Raw genomic sequence first — 19216 nt, forward strand, 5'->3', positions numbered from 1 at the left:
TGATTTTCGAACTCTAAAATGTATTTTTCTTGGCTATAGTCCAAATCACAAAGGATATCGTTGTCTACATCTTCCTTCCGGAAGAATGTATATCTCTCGTCACGTCACTTTTGATGAACAAACATTTCCATTTAAAAGTACATTATCAAAATCTACCAATCTTTCTACACCAGCAGTCTCTCCAATATCGCACTTTCCTTTTCTTCCACGTTCATCACCACCAATCTCCCCAATTTTAACATCACAAATCCCTATAGTACCATCTTCTCCAACATCCGAACACTCATCATCATCATCAAACTCCAACCATCCATCTTCACCAATCAACTCGCCAATATCAAACTCCTATCAACCATCGTCATTAACCAACTCATCTTCAATCAATCCTCCTACTCCCATACGTGGACTTACCATCGTTATACATGCTCCTAAATGTTCCTCTCATCATATGATCACACGTGCCAAAACTCGTTCCCTTCACAATGCTAACATTGCCACCATTTCCACCTCTCCACCCACATGTTTCTCCACCGCCAATAAATATACTCAATGGCATTCTGCCATGACAAATGAGTTTAATGCTCTAATTCAAAATAAGACGTGGTCTCTTGATCCTCGATCCTCGCAGAATATCGTGGGTTACAAATGGGTTTTCAAAATCAAACAAAGAGCCGATGGTTCAATTGAACGTCAGCCCAGTTGCAAAGGGATTTCATCAACAAGAAGGCATTGACTATCTTAAAACATTCAGCCCAGTTGTCAAACATACTACCATCTGAATCATCCTCTCACTTGCTGTCACTCGGCAATGGCCTATTCATCAACTCGATGTTAGCAATGCCTTTCTACATAGAACTCTACACGAGGAAGTTTTTATGTCTCAACCGCATGGGTTCACTCATCCTGATTATCCTAATCATGTGTGCAAACTTCACAAAGCACTCTATGGACTCAAACAAGCTTCATCGAGGGCTTCATCGAGATGTAGTTCTTTGCTTTTAGATCCTTTAGTCTTGCTTCATCGAGGGCTTTCTTTTGTACTTCAGACAACTTTTCTTCATTGATTGTCTCAACAAATCCATCTTTCACCACACTGAAATATTCTTTCGACCTCAACAGATTCTCCATGAGTAGACTCTAATGATCATAGTCTCCATTGAACTTAGGAATGCACGACTGCGCAAAGTTGCTTGATTCTGCCATCTCACTCACCTGTAATTAGGGCTCTGGTACCAAATGAATTGCGTGGTACGCAATTGAATTGCAATTGAATCCACGCACCACCCCACGCCCCACGCACAACCCCCATGCACCATGCACCACGCACCACGCACCACCCCCACGACCCACGCAATTGCGTACCACGCAATTCAATTGCCCACGTGAAAATGTTCACAAACCATTCAGATTAAGGAAAGACTATACATTTCTCGGATCAAAGCATTTCAAACCAAAAGAATATAATTAACTCAACCCTAAACTAAAACCCTAAAACCATAAAACCTTCATACTCAACATCCAAAAACAGTAAAATCATCGGGGAGTAGTCGAACTAACCTCAGTAATGTGGGCGAACGTCGGGGAGACGGGCTCAGCGTCTCCAGGGCTTGGAAATCGTCGGGGAGTCGGCCTGGAAGCGTTTGGTGATCGTCGGGTAGTCGGGCTCGAGGGGTAAGCGTCCGACGATCGTGGGCGAGTCGACTGGGGCTGGAACCGTCCGGTTGGTGATCGTGAAAATGGGGGAAGAGCAACCGTCGAGAGGGCAAAAGGAAACGGCAAAAATGAGGGGAAAACGAAAAGGAAGAAAAAAAATGTAAGAAGGGTAAAACTGTCAAAATTTAAAAAAAAAATTAAATATAAAAATTGAAATTTTTGAAGTTATTTTTGGGAATTACCCTCTTAAGGTAATTTGATCAAATTTCCTCTACATAAGTTACATAAATAACTAAAGTTTTATTGAATATTGTTCTTTAAGAGTGTATGGCTATCAAAGAAGGTAGATTATTTGAAAATGGGTGGGGAAGAGTTTAGGGTGGGGGCCTCATTATCCAGAAATTGGTGGTAAAACTAGTCTGAAATCTTCCCCCTTTCTCTCCCTTCTGAAACTTCAGACGGCCATGGCTGCTCAGGAGGCAGCTTTCTATCTCTTCTCTTCTCTAGCTCCTCGTTTCTCCATATCCTCACTACACGCTAAACCTTCTTCTTTCCCTTCTCTTTCACAAACCCTAAGTTTTCCATCCGTTTCTTTCTCCATTCTCCCCTTTCGCCCACTACGAAGAACACCCTTGTTCGAATTCCAGCTCTGCTCCGCTGTACAAGAGATTTCAGTTCAAGACGAAGAGGAAGAGCAGTCTCAGAATTCAAATCAAAGGAAAAAGCTTTTCGTGTTGAACTTGCCCTGGTCTTTTACAGTAGAGGAGATTAAGAACATCTTCGGCGAATGCGGAACAGTTGCAGATGTTGAGGTCTCTTCTCCCTACCTCTCTTCTTCTTCTTTTCCCTCGCTATATCTGTTTGTTGATTTGTCAAATTTGGGGGAGTTTTTTATTAGATAATCAAGCAAAAGGATGGGAAAAGCAGAGGTTTTGCGTTCATCACAATGGATTCTGGTGAAGAAGCTCAGGCTGTAATCAGCAAGTTTGATTCTCAGGTTAAGTAACTGAATTTTCCTTTTTGTTGTAGAAATGTATGTCCAATTGAAGTATTTATGGTATGCAGGAATTATCAGGTAGGATCATTAGAGTTGATTTTGCAAAGAGACTTAAGAAACCTTCAAAGAATCCTCCAGTTCGAACACAAACAGGAGAGGCTCGTTATAAACTATATGTCTCCAATCTTGCATGGAAAGTAAGATCGACTCATCTGAAAGAACTTTTCTCATCAGATTTTAATCCAATTTCTACTAGGGTTGTCTTTGATAACCCTTCGGGAAAGTCTGCTGGATACGGGTTTGTTTCATTCGCGACAAAGGAGGAAGCAGAGTCTGCAATTTCTTCTTTAGATGGGAAGGTACTTGACATTTTGCTGCTTAATCTCGTGGAACAATTGTTCATTTTGAATTTGAAAATTAGTTCATATCAATTATCTCTAAAGACTAGGGATATTCCATTTGTGTCAATCTTTACCTAAAGATTAGGGATGAGTTGATTTTAACACACCCTTTTATGTTTCATAGTATAGATTCTACAAACCTAACATGTTAGATACATCTTCAAAGCTTTAATCTTGGGGAGCTTTTGGTGTTCGGTATTTCAAATTTTAATGTGATCAAACTTCAGATTTCAATCTCTTATCTCAAGATTCTTTACCATTTGAGCTGTCATGAGTGGGTTCATTTATGATGAACTGTATTCTTAGTAATACTTATCGGCTCCCCCAAGTTATCAGATTTAAGTTTGATAGCTTTTGCATCAATGATTCCAAGTTCTTTTATTATGATTTGAATCCGCATTCCTTCACACATTGCAAGTGATAGTGCTCATAATCCTGCTTCAACGTTGCTTCTTGAAACCTAGTTGTTTTCTTTCTCCAAGGAACCAAATTACCTCAGATATATTTGCAGTAGCCTAAGGTTGATTGCCATTCAGGAATGTCTATAACCCAGTCTCCATCTATGTTCACGAGAACACCTTCTTCCTTGTTCCCCGAAACAATATCCCATTTTCGGAAGTGCGGATTCTGGATTCTGGATACTGCATCATATGATTAAGAGAGTTCATACATTTGATTAGCGCACTAACAAGAAAGGCAATGTTAGGGCATGTGTGTGAGGTATATTAGATGACTCACTAGTCGTTGAGAGGTATATTAGATGAATCACTAGTCGGTGATATCTCTCTTTGTCAATATGTGTATCATTCTCTCATGTGCCAATTTTTTGTAAGGATCAATTGGTTTGTAACCAAACATTCTTGTTTCCTTTAATAGATCCAAAAAGTATTTTCGTTGTGTCATAAACATACCCTTTTTTGAATGAACCAATTCCATTATGAGGAAAAAATTTGGATTGCCCACTATCATTTGTTTCAAATTCTCTAGCTTTGTGAACTCAATTTCGTCATCTCTAGTGAGGATAATATCGTCAACATATATAATGAGAACAATTATCTTCCTTTGACAAGGTGTGGTCAACTTGACTTTAAACATACTCATGATTTGTCAATTTTTCAAATATCTTGAAGAGCTTTAATACGAATACATAACCTTTCATAATTTTGTTGTGAAATGAGAAAATTGGAAAACCTTGCATTGTTAACCGGGGAGGAGAGAAAGATATTTTTGTGAAGAGCTTTTGCTTTCTCTTGAATTTTTTTTTGATTCCTTGTATCTAAAATGACAAGTACATAAGATTATTTATAGTCACAATGATTTTTTCAAGTCACTCTTAGGAATATTGGAAATTACTTGTAACATGAAATTTAATTTTTAAGAAGGTCAACTTTTCAATAAAAAGTAAAGAATGCAAGGTTCTTTCAAAATATACAAAAACAGGAAAGAGGGAAACTAAACAAAGACTATTACAAACTAGGACATAAACATTGAAGATTAAATGCCAATAAGATCAAAAGATTTTCATCTAGTGTAGGCCCAATAAGAAATCACTTTAGAATAGACTAAGTTGAAGTGGGGTTATGACTGCTAGGACTATGCTAGTTTCCTCCATAGAACAAACTTTGATTTCAAAGAAAAAAAATATCATTCTAGAATCCATACAAATTTTGATTTTCACCAACTTTCTAATGGATGAAAATTGTGTTTGGATTTCACCAAAGTAGTTCAAGTGTGATTTAGTCGAAACTAAAAAAACAAGTTCATAACTTCATTTTTGGGTGGATGTTACTTTTACCGCCCATTTTATATTCCTAAAGATTTGAGGCAATGGCTTATAGGTTTGCATATCATACACATTTTGCTAATCAAAATTGAGGTTTTAGGTTGGATTCTCAATAAAAATCAAGGAGAGATCATTCTCTGATCTCATAAAAGAGAAGAAGTTCACAATCAACAAGTTAATTAATTTATGTAACTGCGTTTCTTATGTGATTTACTATTATTACTTAGTTTGCTTTATTGTCCAAATACAGGAATTGCTGGGTCGGCCTATTCGCTTAAAAATCAGCGAGAGAAATGCTGAAAACTCGGAGATTGAAAATGGGGAAGTAAAAATCAGTGAGAGGAATGCTGAAAACTCGGAGATCGAAAATGTGGAAGTGCCCGCAATTGAAGAATCTGAACAATCGCAGGCTTTGCACACATAAGTGAAGTTGTAAAAAAAGGCAAGCATTTTTCTATTTACACACCTTTTTGCTGTTGTGTTATTTACAGCATTTGTTGTTTCATTATAGTCTAAACAAATTTAGTGTGACATATATATTGCCAAGTTATAATAGTAATTTCAGTAACAATTTGCTAATTTGGTATTTAACTCATTATGTATAATAATGAGATTTGATATGAGAGAGTAAAGCATGAATGAAAAAAAAAAATGGCACTTTTTTTTCATTTGGTTTTTACAATTTCAATATTGGCTTGGTAATAGGTTTGAATCATGATATTTGAAGTTTTGAAAATTAGTTTTTCTCTTATTATGAATCTCCAAAATTCTTTTAGAGTAAAAGAATTTTATCAAAAGGTTTATAATTCGATTAATACTAAAAAAAAAAAGTTTAAAATTCAATTATCACTTTTAAGTTAGAACTCGTCACCCACTTTAATAATTGAAGATGATTATTATAATTTATGTCTTCTAAGCATCATACAAAAAAGAAAAATAAATAAATAGAAGTCTACATAAATAAAATAAAATCTTAAATAAATAAATAAAAGTCTATATAAAATAAAACAAAAACAAAAAATAAAGTCTTGTTAGTGTCAGCCTAGCCGGGCAATAAAAGATTTCAAACTTTTGGTTGAGATTTAATAAATGATGTGACTTTTGAATTAAACTGAATAAATTTTGTCAACTAATTTATTTTTATTTTCTTTTTTATAAAATTGATAGATATTATTAAAAAATGATAAATAATATTAGTTTAAGTAAATAATTCATTTATATTTTTATTATTATATAATGATAGATATTTTTAAACCAAAAGAACATATCTTTGAAATAGATAAATCTTACATCATAAACATCTAATCACAAATGACCTAATAACATATTGAGAAAGCACTAAACATAATAATGAATTAGTTTTTCAACAATATAAATAAATCTATCGAATTATTATTCGGAATCGAATTTGAGATTTTTTTTTTTAAGTGTGTTTAGTTAGAAATGAGCCATTTGAATATTGAACTTATATAGTGTTTTTGACCAAACGGATTAAATGTCCAATATATGTGAAAAAGTATTTAAAAAAGAGAAAAAAAATAAAGATGCATTTCAATTTTCAATATCGAGCCACCTATTTGAAAAATTGTACAAATTTTGAGTCACAATTAATAATTTAATAAATAAATTAACAAAGGATCAGACTACATAATTAATGTATTCACAATCTGACTAAAACTCATAGAGAATATGAACACAATCTCACTAAAATTCACAGAGAATATGAAAGAGATGTTTATACATTTGTCTTTATCAATCACTTTCATTTCAACTATAAATAATAAAATATAAAGAGATTATTCTTAATATATTAATATTATTTATTCATTTGAAAATGCAAATTACTAACAAATTCGTTATTTTTTTTCATTTAAGTTTTCCCACTAACTCACTTTAATGGTATTTTTTATAAATGAATATGTCGCGTATACGAGGAATTTGTGCTTGTTTTCGACCCAAATTGATGATTATATTATTTTATATACAAATGAAAATATATTTTTTTAACTATTGAATCTAAAAACAAGTATTATACAGCTACCCAAATAAATAAATATATTATATAATTATTTGAAAATCATAACCCACAAAAACATGAAAAAAAGAGTCAACTAAAAGATCTTCCAACCTGTCCAAAACAGTAGCCATTAAGAAAAGAGGTTGTTCCTTACCAATATCATTCAATTTACTACAACTGCCCCTTCCTCCATATTAATTACCCATTATTTTCTTACAACCACAAATACCCTAAAAATACCCATTTCTCTACTTTCATTTCATATCCATTTCCCTTACTCTCCGGCGGCCAAAATGAGCCATAATCAGCCGGACCTCTCCGCCGCCGGCGACCACCGGCAATCAGAAAACAAACCCACCTTACCAAAAACCCAAACCATATCCATAGCCAAACTCTTCTCTTTCGCCGACACTTATGATTATTTCCTCATGTTTTTTGGATCCATTGGAGCTTGTGTTCATGGTGCTTCTGTCCCTGTTTTCTTCATTTTCTTTGGTAAATTGATCAATATCATTGGACTAGCTTATCTCTTTCCGGCCGCCGCATCCCATAAAGTTGCTAAGGTAAGTAATTATTAAAAAAAATTATTTTTTATTTTTTGCTAATATATATATATGTAAATTTGTAATTGCAGTATTCACTGGATTTTGTGTATCTCAGTGTGGTTATTCTATTCTCTTCATGGATAGGTAAGATTTTATTTTTTTTGTTTTTTTTGTTATGTTGTTATTTATTTTTTATTTTTTTTTTAGAGGTGGCATGTTGGATGCATAGTGGAGAAAGACAAGCGGGGAAGATGAGAATGGCGTATTTAAGATCAATGTTGAATCAAGATATTAGTTTATTTGATACTGAAGCTTCTACTGGTGAAGTTATTGCTGCCATTACTAGTGATATTATTGTTGTTCAAGATGCCCTATCCGAGAAGGTAACTTCTTCTTTTTTTACTTTTTTTTTTGTTAAAGTTATAATTTACAAGTTTTTATGAAACTTTAATCATTTGTTTGAGGTGGGTTTTATTTATTTTCATGTAATTTGATCATTTTATTTGAATAATTCACTCTAAAAAAAAGTATAGAAAATTTCAATTTTTATTTTGAATTTAGAAAATTAATAGTATCTCCCTTCAATTTAATGCATTTTTATTGGAAATCTAATCAAAAGGAAAAAAAATCTTAACTTTATAAAAAAGATTAATTGGAATATTAAAAAACATTTGTAGTTATAACTTACAAGTCAAATTATGAGTTTAATCACTTGTTTGAGGTGGGTTACATTAATTTGGTCATTTTATTTGAATAATTCACTTTCTAAGCAAAGCCTAAAATTTCCATTTTTTTAATTTTAGAAACTAGCAGTATTTCACTTCAATCTAAAGTTTTCTTGCTAAACATGGAATAAAAAAAATTAACTATAAAAAATATTAATTAGAATATTAAAAATTATTTGTAGTTATAAGTCAAATTATGACTTTAATCACTTGTTTGAGGTGGGTTTTATTTTTTTCATATAATATGGTCATTTTATTTGAATAATTCACTTCAAAAATCTACACAATTTTTTTTTTTAAACTAGCTCTATCCAATATTTTTTAATTGAAAATACAAGTCTCAATTTTCTAAAATATATTATTTGAAATATTAAAAAAAGTAGTATTAGTTATAAGTCAAGTTATATGACTTTATGTAACCGAACACATTTAATGTTAAGAGGTGGAAGGTGGAAAAGGTAAAACATCATAATAAATGATTACGTGTTTTAGTTGAGCAGTTGCAATTGAAATAAATGTTTTAATACTCATAAATACAACATTATCCTTTATATAAACTTTATAACAAATTGTTTTAATAAGTATTATTATTATTATTATTATTATTATTATTTGAATTCAGTCAATTCATAGGTTTAAATAAACCTTTGATTATTTATAGTTTTTATTTCTTTATTTCATTAACTTGTTATTTTATGTTGTAACATTTAAACAATGTTTCAAATTTATTTTTTGAATCATATAAACACTATTTGTATTATTAAACAGGTGGGGAATTTTATGCATTACATAAGTCGATTCTTAGCTGGTTTCATAATCGGATTTGTACGAGTATGGCAAATAAGTCTCGTAACTCTCTCCATCGTTCCCTTAATTGCTCTTGCCGGCGGTATCTACGCTTATGTAGCCACAGGTCTCATTGCAAGTGTTCGAAAATCTTATATTAAAGCTGGCGAAATCGCTGAAGAGGTTATTGCCAATGTTAGAACGGTTCATGCATTCGCGGGCGAAGAAAGGGCTGTAAAAGCTTATAAAACGTCGCTCCTTGGAACTTATAGTTACGGAAGAAAAGCTGGTTTGGCGAAAGGTTTAGGCCTCGGAACTTTGCATTGTGTTCTTTTTCTTTCGTGGGCACTTCTAGTCTGGTTTACGGGTATCGTCGTTCATAAGGATATCGCTAATGGTGGAGATTCTTTCACTACTATGCTCAACGTCGTCATTGCTGGCTTGTAAATTCTCTATTCACCCTCTCAATATTTGTTCTAATAGCTTATTTGATATAAGTATTTCTTTTAAATATACCATTTTTAAAAATATATAACTAGGAGCATATAACTTTAATGTTTTTATAATTAATTAAGAATATTTAATATTGATCGATAATTTGAATAAAATTAGCATCAGGTCGGGGTTAGGGTTACAAATGAGTCAAGCTGGTCAAACTCGATTTGAGTTCGACTTTGACCAAGTTCGAATCGAGCTTGAATCGACTCGTTAAATATTCGAGTCGAGCTTAACAATAAATAATATATACTTTAATTTATTTTAATATTAAAATCTAAAATTTAAAATAAATATTTTTTTTAACAAATATTTAAAAATTTAATTTCAGTTCAAAATTTTCAAATTCGAGCTAAAAAATATTTAATCGAGTCGAGTTTGCATGATCTCGACCAGCCTCAGTCGATGTCAGATTTTTTTATAACGGGATGAATTCTGTAATAAAAAGGAGAAGATTACCTAAAACTCAAACTATATTATATATTTTTTTATTTTATTAATTAATTAACTTTTGAAATTTATAATCATTACCATCATTACATTAAATATATATCATTTATTATATATTCTTAATCACATTTAAATTAACCATGTGTTATTTTTCTTTATATTCTTAGTCATTTAATCTTTCTTCTATTCTAAAAAACAATTTTAAGTAATTTTTTTATTTTGATATGATTATTTTTAAATATATTTATAATTTAACAAAGTTTTTAAAATCTAAAATCTTATATATATTTGATCGGGCAAGCAATTGAGTACCCGTCGAGTATCGATCGATTACCACGACGATACAAATAGATATACTCGTCGAGTTCATAGTCGATATTGTCTTCGTAAGTTTAATAAAAGTGTTACAAGTATGAAAATCAAAGTGTTATACGAGAGTTTATATTAATACCATGTTGAATGAAATTAATTAATTTGTAATAATCAAGAAACCTTTAATTTACTTGTATTTTTTGAAACTAGGTCATTGGGGCAGGCGGCGCCGGACATCTCCGCCTTCATCAGAGCAAAATCAGCAGCATATCCAATCTTCAAAATGATCGAAAGAGATACAATAATCAAGAAGAGCGAAAACAACAAATCCGGTACAAAACTAAACAAAGTAGAAGGCGGAATCGAATTTCAAACCGTAAATTTCCACTATCCATCTCGTCCAGACGTACCAATCTTCACCAATTTCAATCTCCAAATCCCTCCCGGAAAGATCGTCGCCTTAGTAGGCGGTAGCGGATCCGGAAAAAGCACAGTCATATCATTAATCGAACGTTTCTACGAACCAACCGCCGGCAAAATCCTCCTAGACGGCTTCGATATCAAATCATTAGATCTCCAATGGTTAAGAAAACAAATCGGATTAGTAAATCAAGAACCAGCTCTATTCGCAACAACAATAAGAGAGAATATACTATACGGAAAAGACGATGCTACAATGGATGATATAACACGAGCTGCTAAGTTATCAGAAGCGGTTAGTTTCATAAACAATTTACCTGATAGATATGAAACGCAGGTAGGTGAGAGAGGGATACAGTTATCGGGAGGACAGAAACAGAGGATTGCGATTGCGCGTGCTTTGGTGAAGAATCCTTCGATACTTTTGTTAGATGAAGCTACGAGTGCGCTTGATGCGGAATCGGAGAAGAGTGTTCAGGTTGCGCTTGATCGTGTTATGGTGGGAAGAACGACGGTGGTGATTGCGCATAGATTGTCTACTGTTAGACATGCGGATACGATTGCGGTTGTGAGAAATGGTGAAATTGTTGAAATTGGAAGCCATGATGAGTTGATTTCGAGAAGAGATAGTGCTTATTCTTCTCTGGTTCATCTTCAAGAAACCGCTACTTTGCATCGTCTTAATTCTCAAGGTCCTTCTATGTCAAGACCCGTCAGGTATTATTTATTTGTTTTTCAAATAATTATATTGGCGGTTTTTCTCGCGTAATTGAAAAAAAGTGCGAAATAATATTTGTGTTATCGTATCAACCTATCTCACATTATTATGTCTCCAAGACTAATACACATAATTATTGAATATAACTTTATATATATATATATATATTTATTTATATTTTATAAAAAAAATTAAATTTATTTATTTATAATAAATATAAATTTTCAATATATTATGATATATATAATATTAAAATATCACTTTATATAATCTTATGAATAATTTTATAGATGTTAGGATATAACCATGTTAACGGAATTTTTTGAAACTGAACTAGTAAAAACAATCATCGAAATAAAATGATAATCATCTAAATAGAATAAGCGGAAATGATAAATGCATTCTCATCCACTGTTCTAGTATAAATTTTAGTTTTTATATTTAATATTATAAAAATGGTATAAAAAGTACATTTAAGTATATATTTTCTATCATTAAGGTTCAACAAAATTTTGTGCCTTGTTATTTTTTTATTATTTTTAACTCTTTGGACAATCAATTAAAATATCATCCATTAAAAAAAACATGTATTATATATTTTACATTGATAATGTCATTTGAGTAAAAGACATTTTAGTAACATATATATCAAAACTTGTTTGGATTTGGTTTATTTGAATATATTTGTTTGGTATTATTTTTTTAATTTTGGTAAGTCAAGTCTATTTAACTGGTAAAAAATATTAATATATAATAAAATATATATTTTTTATTAAAAGAAATATAAATTATTTTAATATTTTGGTTTTTAAATTAAATTATGTAATTTAAAAAAGAATTTGATAAGAAAAATGGTTGGGTTTTTGAATTTATTTTAAAAAAGGCTACAGTTTTAAATAATATTTTAAATTCATTATCACCTTCCATTTAAAAAAAATACAATAAGTTCATTTGTTAGTTATTGACTTGATTTATTATTTAACTCAATTAAGCTTTTAAATACTAAATGAATTGTATAGTATCTTGGAAACTAATTTAACCTAACATCTTGCCATTTGGACTAGAAATCCATCAAGTTTATACTAATAATTGTGTGCTTGTAACAGCATGAAATTTTCACGAGAGTTGTCCCGAACAATGAGCCGAGGAACAAGCTTTCAGTCCGATAGAATTTCAATTGGATGGATAGGCGGTGAAGAAAATGTTAATAAAATGAAAGTCGATGTTTCCAGCCGGAGATTATACTCTATGATCGGTCCAGATTGGAAATATGGAATCTCGGGCACGATTTGTGCCTTTATTGCCGGAGCTCAGATGCCACTTTTCGCTCTTGGTGTCACTCAAGCTCTTGTATCTTATTACATGGGATGGGAGACTACACAACGCGAAGTTAAGAAAATTTCTCTACTTTTTTGTGGAGGTGCTTTTATAACCGTCATTGTTCATGCTATTGCTCATCTTTCTTTCGGGATTATGGGAGAGCGACTCACTCTTCGTGTTCGCGAAAAGATGTTTTCAGGTAAAAAAAAATACTCTTTAACTTCAAAATTTTATACCCCATACCAATTTTAAAATTAAAAATATTTATACATACTATGTTTGTTGATATTTTTATGTTTGATTTGATTATAGCCATTTTGAAAAATGAGATTGGGTGGTTTGACGGCATGGAGAACTCGAGTTCTATGCTCGCGTCGCGTTTGGAGGCTGACGCCACGTTGTTGAGAACTGTGGTTGTCGATCGCTCTACGATTTTACTACAAAATCTTGGTTTGGTTGTCACCTCGTTTATCATTGCGTTTATATTGAATTGGAGATTGACTCTTGTTGTTATGGCGACTTATCCTTTGATCATAAGCGGTCATATAAGCGAGGTATTTTATCATCTATATTATTCTCTACATCCTTATTATTTGATGTTATGATAGAAGATTTAAGATTTTTGTTGAAATTTAAAGATGCTTCAAAATACTTGAAAAATACAACTAGAACTAGTTTGATCTTTTTTTTTTATGGATTTTGTTTTAAAAATCTAGATTAATAAAAAAAAATGGGTTATTTGAGATGGAGTAATGAAAAGAATAAAGTTTTTACTAGAAATTTAAGTTAGAACATTGACCATATTTGTTATTATATTTTGTAATCATTATAATAACCAGAAAAAATATGTTTTTAATTGACAAAATATATAATAAAATACTAGTTTTCAAAGAGCAATAACCAAATACAAAGCAACTTATGATTGTTAACATATGGCTTGTGTATTATGAATTCTAATGAAAAAATCCTGATTTTTTTTGTATGAATTTTCAGAAAATGTTTATGAGAGGATATGGAGGAAACTTAAGCAAAGCATATCTAAAAGCAAACATGCTAGCCGGTGAAGCCGTAAGCAACATTCGAACCGTGGCTGCATTTTGCGCCGAAGAGAAAGTTCTCGATCTTTACTCTCATGAACTCGAAGAGCCTTCAAGACGTTCATTCGTTCGTGGCCAAATTGCGGGTATTTTCTATGGAGTTTCTCAATTCTTCATATTCTCATCTTACGGCCTAGCTTTATGGTATGGTTCTACTCTAATGGCGAAGGAACTTGCTAGCTTTAAATCGGTCATGAAATCTTTTATGGTTCTCATTGTAACCGCTCTTGTTATGGGAGAAACACTTGCAATGGCACCGGATATTCTTAAAGGTAACCAAATGTTGGCGTCGGTTTTTGAAGTGCTTGATAGGAAAACCGAGGTTAAAAGCGACGTTGGTGAAGATGTGTCGAAGGTAGAAGGAAATATAGAATTGAAAGGGGTACATTTTAGCTATCCTTCACGTCCGGATGTTGTTATATTCAAGGATTTCGATTTGAAAGTTCGCGCCGGCAAGAGCATGGCTCTTGTGGGACAGAGTGGCTCCGGAAAGAGCTCGGTCATTGCTCTCATTCTTCGCTTTTATGATCCAACCTCGGGAAGAGTCATGATCGATGGTAAGTATAATAATTTTGCATAATTTAAAAATATTAGTGTTTGCGTTTCAAGGGCTAAGAACATCGAGGTTGATGTAGTCGAGCCTAGGCTAAGCCAAATGGACTAGGACAAACCCGAACCCTAACATATTAACTTGTTTGATATTGATTCAAAAACTATATATACACAAAGGAAAAATGATTTAACAAATGAATTCTTTAATAATCTCAAAAGACTTCCAGTTTTCAAAAAAAAAATTGATTTTGTAACCTTCAAATACCACCACATCAATTTGGATAATACGAATTAAGATCTTTTAAATTAGATAGTTACACTTTAGAGCGTCGTATTAATAACGTCTAGATTACATGTTCACATGGAGGTGGAGCTTATTCTTTTGTGAACCTTAGTGTCATATTTTGTTTTAGGTTCATGTTTTATACTATTAGGTTGTTTTGAGTAGATTTGTCGTTTTTAAATATGTAATGGGATGTTTTTGTTTTTTGTTTGATTTAACTAGATTATTACAAATGTAATTGGCTTGTGACTAACTTTTGTTTTTCACAGATAGAGATATCAGGAAATTGAAGCTAAAAACACTACGCAAACACGTCGGTTTAGTCCAACAGGAACCGGCCCTATTCGCGACATCAATTTTCGAAAACATCCTCTATGGAAAAGAAGAAGCTTCGGAAGGAGAAGTGATGGAAGCCGCAAAGCTAGCAAATGCACATAACTTCATAAGCGCCCTACCTGAGGGATATTCAACCAAAGTAGGAGAACGAGGTGTTCAACTTTCGGGTGGCCAAAAACAACGCGTAGCCATTGCTCGCGCGGTTCTAAAGAATCCGGCTATACTTCTTTTGGACGAGGCAACTAGTGCTTTAGATGTTGAGTCGGAAAGAGTGGTTCAACAAGCGTTGGATAGGTTAATGAAGAATCGAACGACGGTTATGGTGGCTCATCGACTTTCTACTATTAAGAATGCGGATCAAATTGCGGTTTTGCAAGATGGGAAGATAATTGAGAAAGGAATACATTCGGAGCTAGTGGAGAATAAGAATGGAGCTTATTATAAACTCATCAATTTACAACAGCAACAACAACAACAAAAATGAGTTTTAATATTGTACTATTATTATGTTATTACATACTATGTTTTAAACTTAAATATTTACTGTGTACTATATAAATTGTAAAATTTGGTAACAGATTATTTGCAACAATAAGCATTTAAAGAAATTTGAGATTGATTGTAATTGTATGTTCTTCTTCAATTCTTAATTTAAGATTTCAAGTTCCATTCTCTACATTACTATAAATTACCAATTTAACATTACAATCATTTTTTAATTTTTGAAATTATCAATCTTGTGTTTGAAATGAATAATTTTTTTCAAAATTTAAATAAAAGAAAATCAGATCATGTTACAAAAGGTTTTATTACCAAAAAAAATTCTTGATATTTATGTGGTCTTAAGAATAGGATCTCAATGAATCTAACAGCTCATTGAACATACACACCTTCCAGCTCCCAAGAACCCTAGTTCTATTACTTGTTTGATTTTATGAAAGACGGTTGTCAAGGAGGGAAAATAACAAATTTAGTTAACATATATATTTTTAATTACAAAACAATATTTTAAATTTAGGGATTAGAATGATACTAAGTGTACTTAATATCCACATTACATTTTAATGAGATTTTTTTTTTTTTATTAAGATCTCCATTTTCAATTCATCACGGATTTTTCAAAAATTTCACAATATAACGGTTTATATCATATTAAAAGAAAATTTATAATATAATATTTTTTTTTTATATAGTATAACATATTAAAATTAATAGTATTATTAGGAGAATAAACTAGTAAAAATCCAGAATTTATGTAAAATTAGTAAGTATTTATAAATTTGTAAAATCAAAGTTCATGTTAAATCATAAAATTTATTAAAAAAGATAAATGATATATTATTATTTATATATATAATTAAATATAAATTAATTTAAAAAACAATCATTAACCCATGACACTAATAGAAAATTAATTTTTTTTTAAGAAGTCATCACCAAATCACAATAATAGAAAATATAATTACAAAATTTATTATAAAAAATTATTTATTTGAGAAAATAATAATTTTGTTTGAAACATGTAAATTATATAAAATCATAAAATCAAAATAAATTATAAAATTATAAATAATAAAATATAATTTTAAAATAGTAAAAAATTATTTAAACTAACATTGTAAAGTTTTCTTTCAAATGAACACCCAAAATAAACACCCAATAAAATAAAATAAAAACTAGAACTCTACCAAAGTTTTATTTACATTTTCTCTTAAAAACTCTAATATTTGAGGTTAGAGGATAAAATAAATGTGAGAGAATGGTAGATTAAAGAGAGAAAATATAAAGTGACTTAAAAAGAAATGAGTAATTTTAATATTTAAATAGTTAAAATTGATTATTAGATTGTTGATAAGATATTTTTGAATTTTGAGATAAAAAATGGATTTTTATCCCAATAACCAAACATTAAACAAGCCCAAGTCTATTTCAACATAATGTTAATAGAAGATTCAAATAAATAAGAAGATTTAACACAAAAGTATAAAAGTAATAAAATTGCCAGTAATTTCAACAAAAAATTTAACCTCAATACTCATATGATGTCTCAGAATGTATCAAAATAGGAAACAACGGATTCTAAATTTCAAACAGGTGCAAACAAACCAAAAAAACAAAACAAATTACCGCTTCCCACCGCCACCTCCCAACTTCTGGCCCTTAGGTGCAGCACCCTTGGGGTTGTTAACCTTAACCTTCTGAGACTTAGCAATCGTTTCAGATTTCTTCGCCTTCTTCTCATCCTTAGTTTTCTTGATCCTCTCTTTGATTTCCCTGTAAATGTACATGAATTTTGAACATTATTAATCTATACCACCTCCAATTATAATAATAGCGAGGGTAGATATATATGTATATACCTCAAAGCTGCTTCTCGGGCTGCATCTCTAATCTCTGGCTTTTCAGCTCTTCTCTTCTGTATAACTTCTAAGGTTACACCAACAATGGACCTTGAATAAGGCTTCTTTGTGGTTCTACGCCTCTTTTTAACTGCCTCAGCAGCAATGTCCTACAAAAATGAAATTTTATATTATTTATTACAATCGGGGTAATGGGTTGTTTTGTTATACACTTAGTTTCATGTTGATCATATCAAATCACCTTCTTGTGTTGTTTCCTGTACATTGCTGTCCAGGTAAGCTTGGATGGTTTCAGACGGTTATGGAAATACCTCTTGCACTTTGAATTTGCAAATAGGAAAACCTTCACAAACAAGAACATAAAAAATGTTGGTTATTGAATGGACTAGCAGCAAAAGAATTGAATAGACAATTTCTACCTGAGAATCTGAACGGATGAATCTAATACCCCTTCCTGGGTATATCTTGGCACCACTGAAACGGCATAGCTCAGTCCTGATAATCCAAATAGGAAATGGGCTTGTTAGGGTATGCTTTCACTATGGATAATAAGAGAGTTAAAGAAACATTGTGATTCAAATCCAGTACCTATACTAAAACAAACTATATTTTATAGATTGTGACATGATAGAATCAAAAAGACTCGACATTTATGGATTCAACAGAAATGGCTAGCTATGAATGAAAGAATTGACATATAGCAATGTCCACCTTTGGTTACACAAAAGATGATAAACTCCATATCCAGAACACATTTTGGAACTAAACAGCATAACAAGATTTAAAAATTCTCATTCATTAATTCCCTAATTAACAGAACATGATAGAATCAAAGGACTCGACAGAAGTGGCTATCTATGAATGCCAGAATAGACATATAGCAATTTCAACCTTTAGTTACACTGAAGTTACAGATAATCAGATGATAATCTCCATTTCCATAACCCATTTTGGAACTAAACAGCATAACAATCAGAGATTAAAAGATTTGCATTCATTAATTCCCTAACTAACAGAAATCAACACAAGAACAGATACTGAGCAATCCACCGTAAGTGTTATTTCAATCGGAATTCTCAGAAACTATTACTACAACAACAAGATAAGAAAGTTAAATCAGAATGAATTTCAACAGAAGCACATTCTAGCAGATATATCATTTCTGCGACGTGTTTGAAACAAATCATGACTAAGAGAGATCAAGTTCATCGAATCAGACAACGATAAAATCGAATAGATAATCGACAAGAGACGTACTTGAGAACCATGGTGGCGCTGCTGCTGCTGCTGACGGGCTGAACCTCTCTCTCTCTCTCTCTCTCTCTCTCTCTCTCTCTCTGATGGAGGTTGGTTCTCAAAACCCTAGAACTGAAAATTAATAATAATATCACATTACTGTACCGGTCTGAAGCCCGTAAACATTTTAGGACAAATTAATTATTTACGGCCCATAAAGAGCCCACATCAAAAATTCAATAATTTAATAAAATTTGAAAAATAAAAAATTGATATATTCAATTATTAACAAAACAATAAAATACTAAAATATTGTTATATAATATTTTATATCAAATATTTTTTTTTCTTTTTGAAAATTTAATTATTTCATAAATAATTCCCATAATTTTTTTTACTGATTTTACTTCTAAAATAAATTAGACATATATGCCTCAATTTTATGAGGTGTCTCCAAATGAGACTTAATAAATAAAATATTTTGTTGTTTTTTTTTAAGTCAATACATTATAGTCGTGGTTTAAGTATAATAATAATAATAAAAAGAATAAAAATTAAAATGTTCAACAAGTTTATTTTTTAAATACTAGTAATGGCCTTGAAATGAGTGAAAAAATATAATTTTTTATTTTATTTTTTAATTTAGTAATTATATTTTATGGTTTACTAAATAAATATAATAAGTTTGTCTAATTTTTTTAAAAAAATATTAATTAATTTTGTTAAATGA

General features: G+C 31.3%; 3 protein-coding genes across 3 annotated transcripts; 2 read left to right on the plus strand and 1 right to left on the minus strand.

Annotated features, from left to right (window-relative positions):
* The first annotated feature begins 2071 nt into the window (after nt 1-2071).
* Nucleotides 2072-5413, plus strand: LOC124927631 (29 kDa ribonucleoprotein A, chloroplastic). The gene is made up of 4 exons (XM_047468086.1): nt 2072-2465; nt 2552-2650; nt 2719-3009; nt 5085-5413. The coding sequence occupies exons 1-4, from the start codon at nt 2118-2120 to the stop codon at nt 5256-5258; spliced, it is 912 nt and encodes a 303-aa protein (XP_047324042.1). The 5' UTR covers nt 2072-2117; the 3' UTR covers nt 5259-5413.
* Nucleotides 5414-7098: 1685 nt separating this feature from the next.
* LOC124926433 (ABC transporter B family member 2-like) lies at nt 7099-15533 on the plus strand. Its single transcript, XM_047466660.1, has 9 exons — nt 7099-7414; nt 7486-7540; nt 7604-7779; nt 8890-9350; nt 10375-11301; nt 12409-12821; nt 12935-13176; nt 13616-14276; nt 14824-15533. The coding sequence occupies exons 1-9, from the start codon at nt 7145-7147 to the stop codon at nt 15372-15374; spliced, it is 3756 nt and encodes a 1251-aa protein (XP_047322616.1). The 5' UTR covers nt 7099-7144; the 3' UTR covers nt 15375-15533.
* Nucleotides 15534-16859: 1326 nt separating this feature from the next.
* LOC124926730 (60S ribosomal protein L24-2-like) lies at nt 16860-18624 on the minus strand. Its single transcript, XM_047467014.1, has 5 exons — nt 18508-18624; nt 17670-17745; nt 17492-17593; nt 17251-17399; nt 16860-17164 (listed from the first exon to the last, which is right to left on the minus strand). The coding sequence occupies exons 1-5, from the start codon at nt 18516-18518 to the stop codon at nt 17014-17016; spliced, it is 489 nt and encodes a 162-aa protein (XP_047322970.1). The 5' UTR covers nt 18519-18624; the 3' UTR covers nt 16860-17013.
* Between the last annotated feature and the right edge of the window lie 592 nt (nt 18625-19216).

This window comes from Impatiens glandulifera, chromosome 2 (genome assembly GCF_907164915.1).
Source record: "Impatiens glandulifera chromosome 2, dImpGla2.1, whole genome shotgun sequence".
Lineage (NCBI taxonomy): Eukaryota > Viridiplantae > Streptophyta > Magnoliopsida > Ericales > Balsaminaceae > Impatiens > Impatiens glandulifera.

What these genes read in the sequence shown, in the direction of transcription:
- LOC124926433 (XM_047466660.1), top strand. Translation starts at nt 7,145, where the DNA reads ATGAGCCATAATCAGCCGGACCTCTCCGCCGCCGGCGACCACCGGCAA. An exon ending in CATCCCATAAAGTTGCTAAG is followed by an intron (nt 7,415 to 7,485) that starts GTAAGTAATTAT and finishes TTGTAATTGCAG; the next exon opens with TATTCACTGGATTTTGTGTA. An exon ending in AAGATGCCCTATCCGAGAAG is followed by an intron (nt 7,780 to 8,889) that starts GTAACTTCTTCT and finishes ATTATTAAACAG; the next exon opens with GTGGGGAATTTTATGCATTA.
- LOC124926730 (XM_047467014.1), bottom strand. An exon ending in TCATCCGTTCAGATTCTCAG is followed by an intron (nt 17,594 to 17,669) that starts GTAGAAATTGTC and finishes TTGTTTGTGAAG; the next exon opens with GTTTTCCTATTTGCAAATTC. An exon ending in GCCCGAGAAGCAGCTTTGAG is followed by an intron (nt 17,165 to 17,250) that starts GTATATACATAT and finishes GTACATTTACAG; the next exon opens with GGAAATCAAAGAGAGGATCA.
- LOC124927631 (XM_047468086.1), top strand. Translation starts at nt 2,118, where the DNA reads ATGGCTGCTCAGGAGGCAGCTTTCTATCTCTTCTCTTCTCTAGCTCCT. An exon ending in TCAGCAAGTTTGATTCTCAG is followed by an intron (nt 2,651 to 2,718) that starts GTTAAGTAACTG and finishes TATGGTATGCAG; the next exon opens with GAATTATCAGGTAGGATCAT. An exon ending in TTTCTTCTTTAGATGGGAAG is followed by an intron (nt 3,010 to 5,084) that starts GTACTTGACATT and finishes GTCCAAATACAG; the next exon opens with GAATTGCTGGGTCGGCCTAT.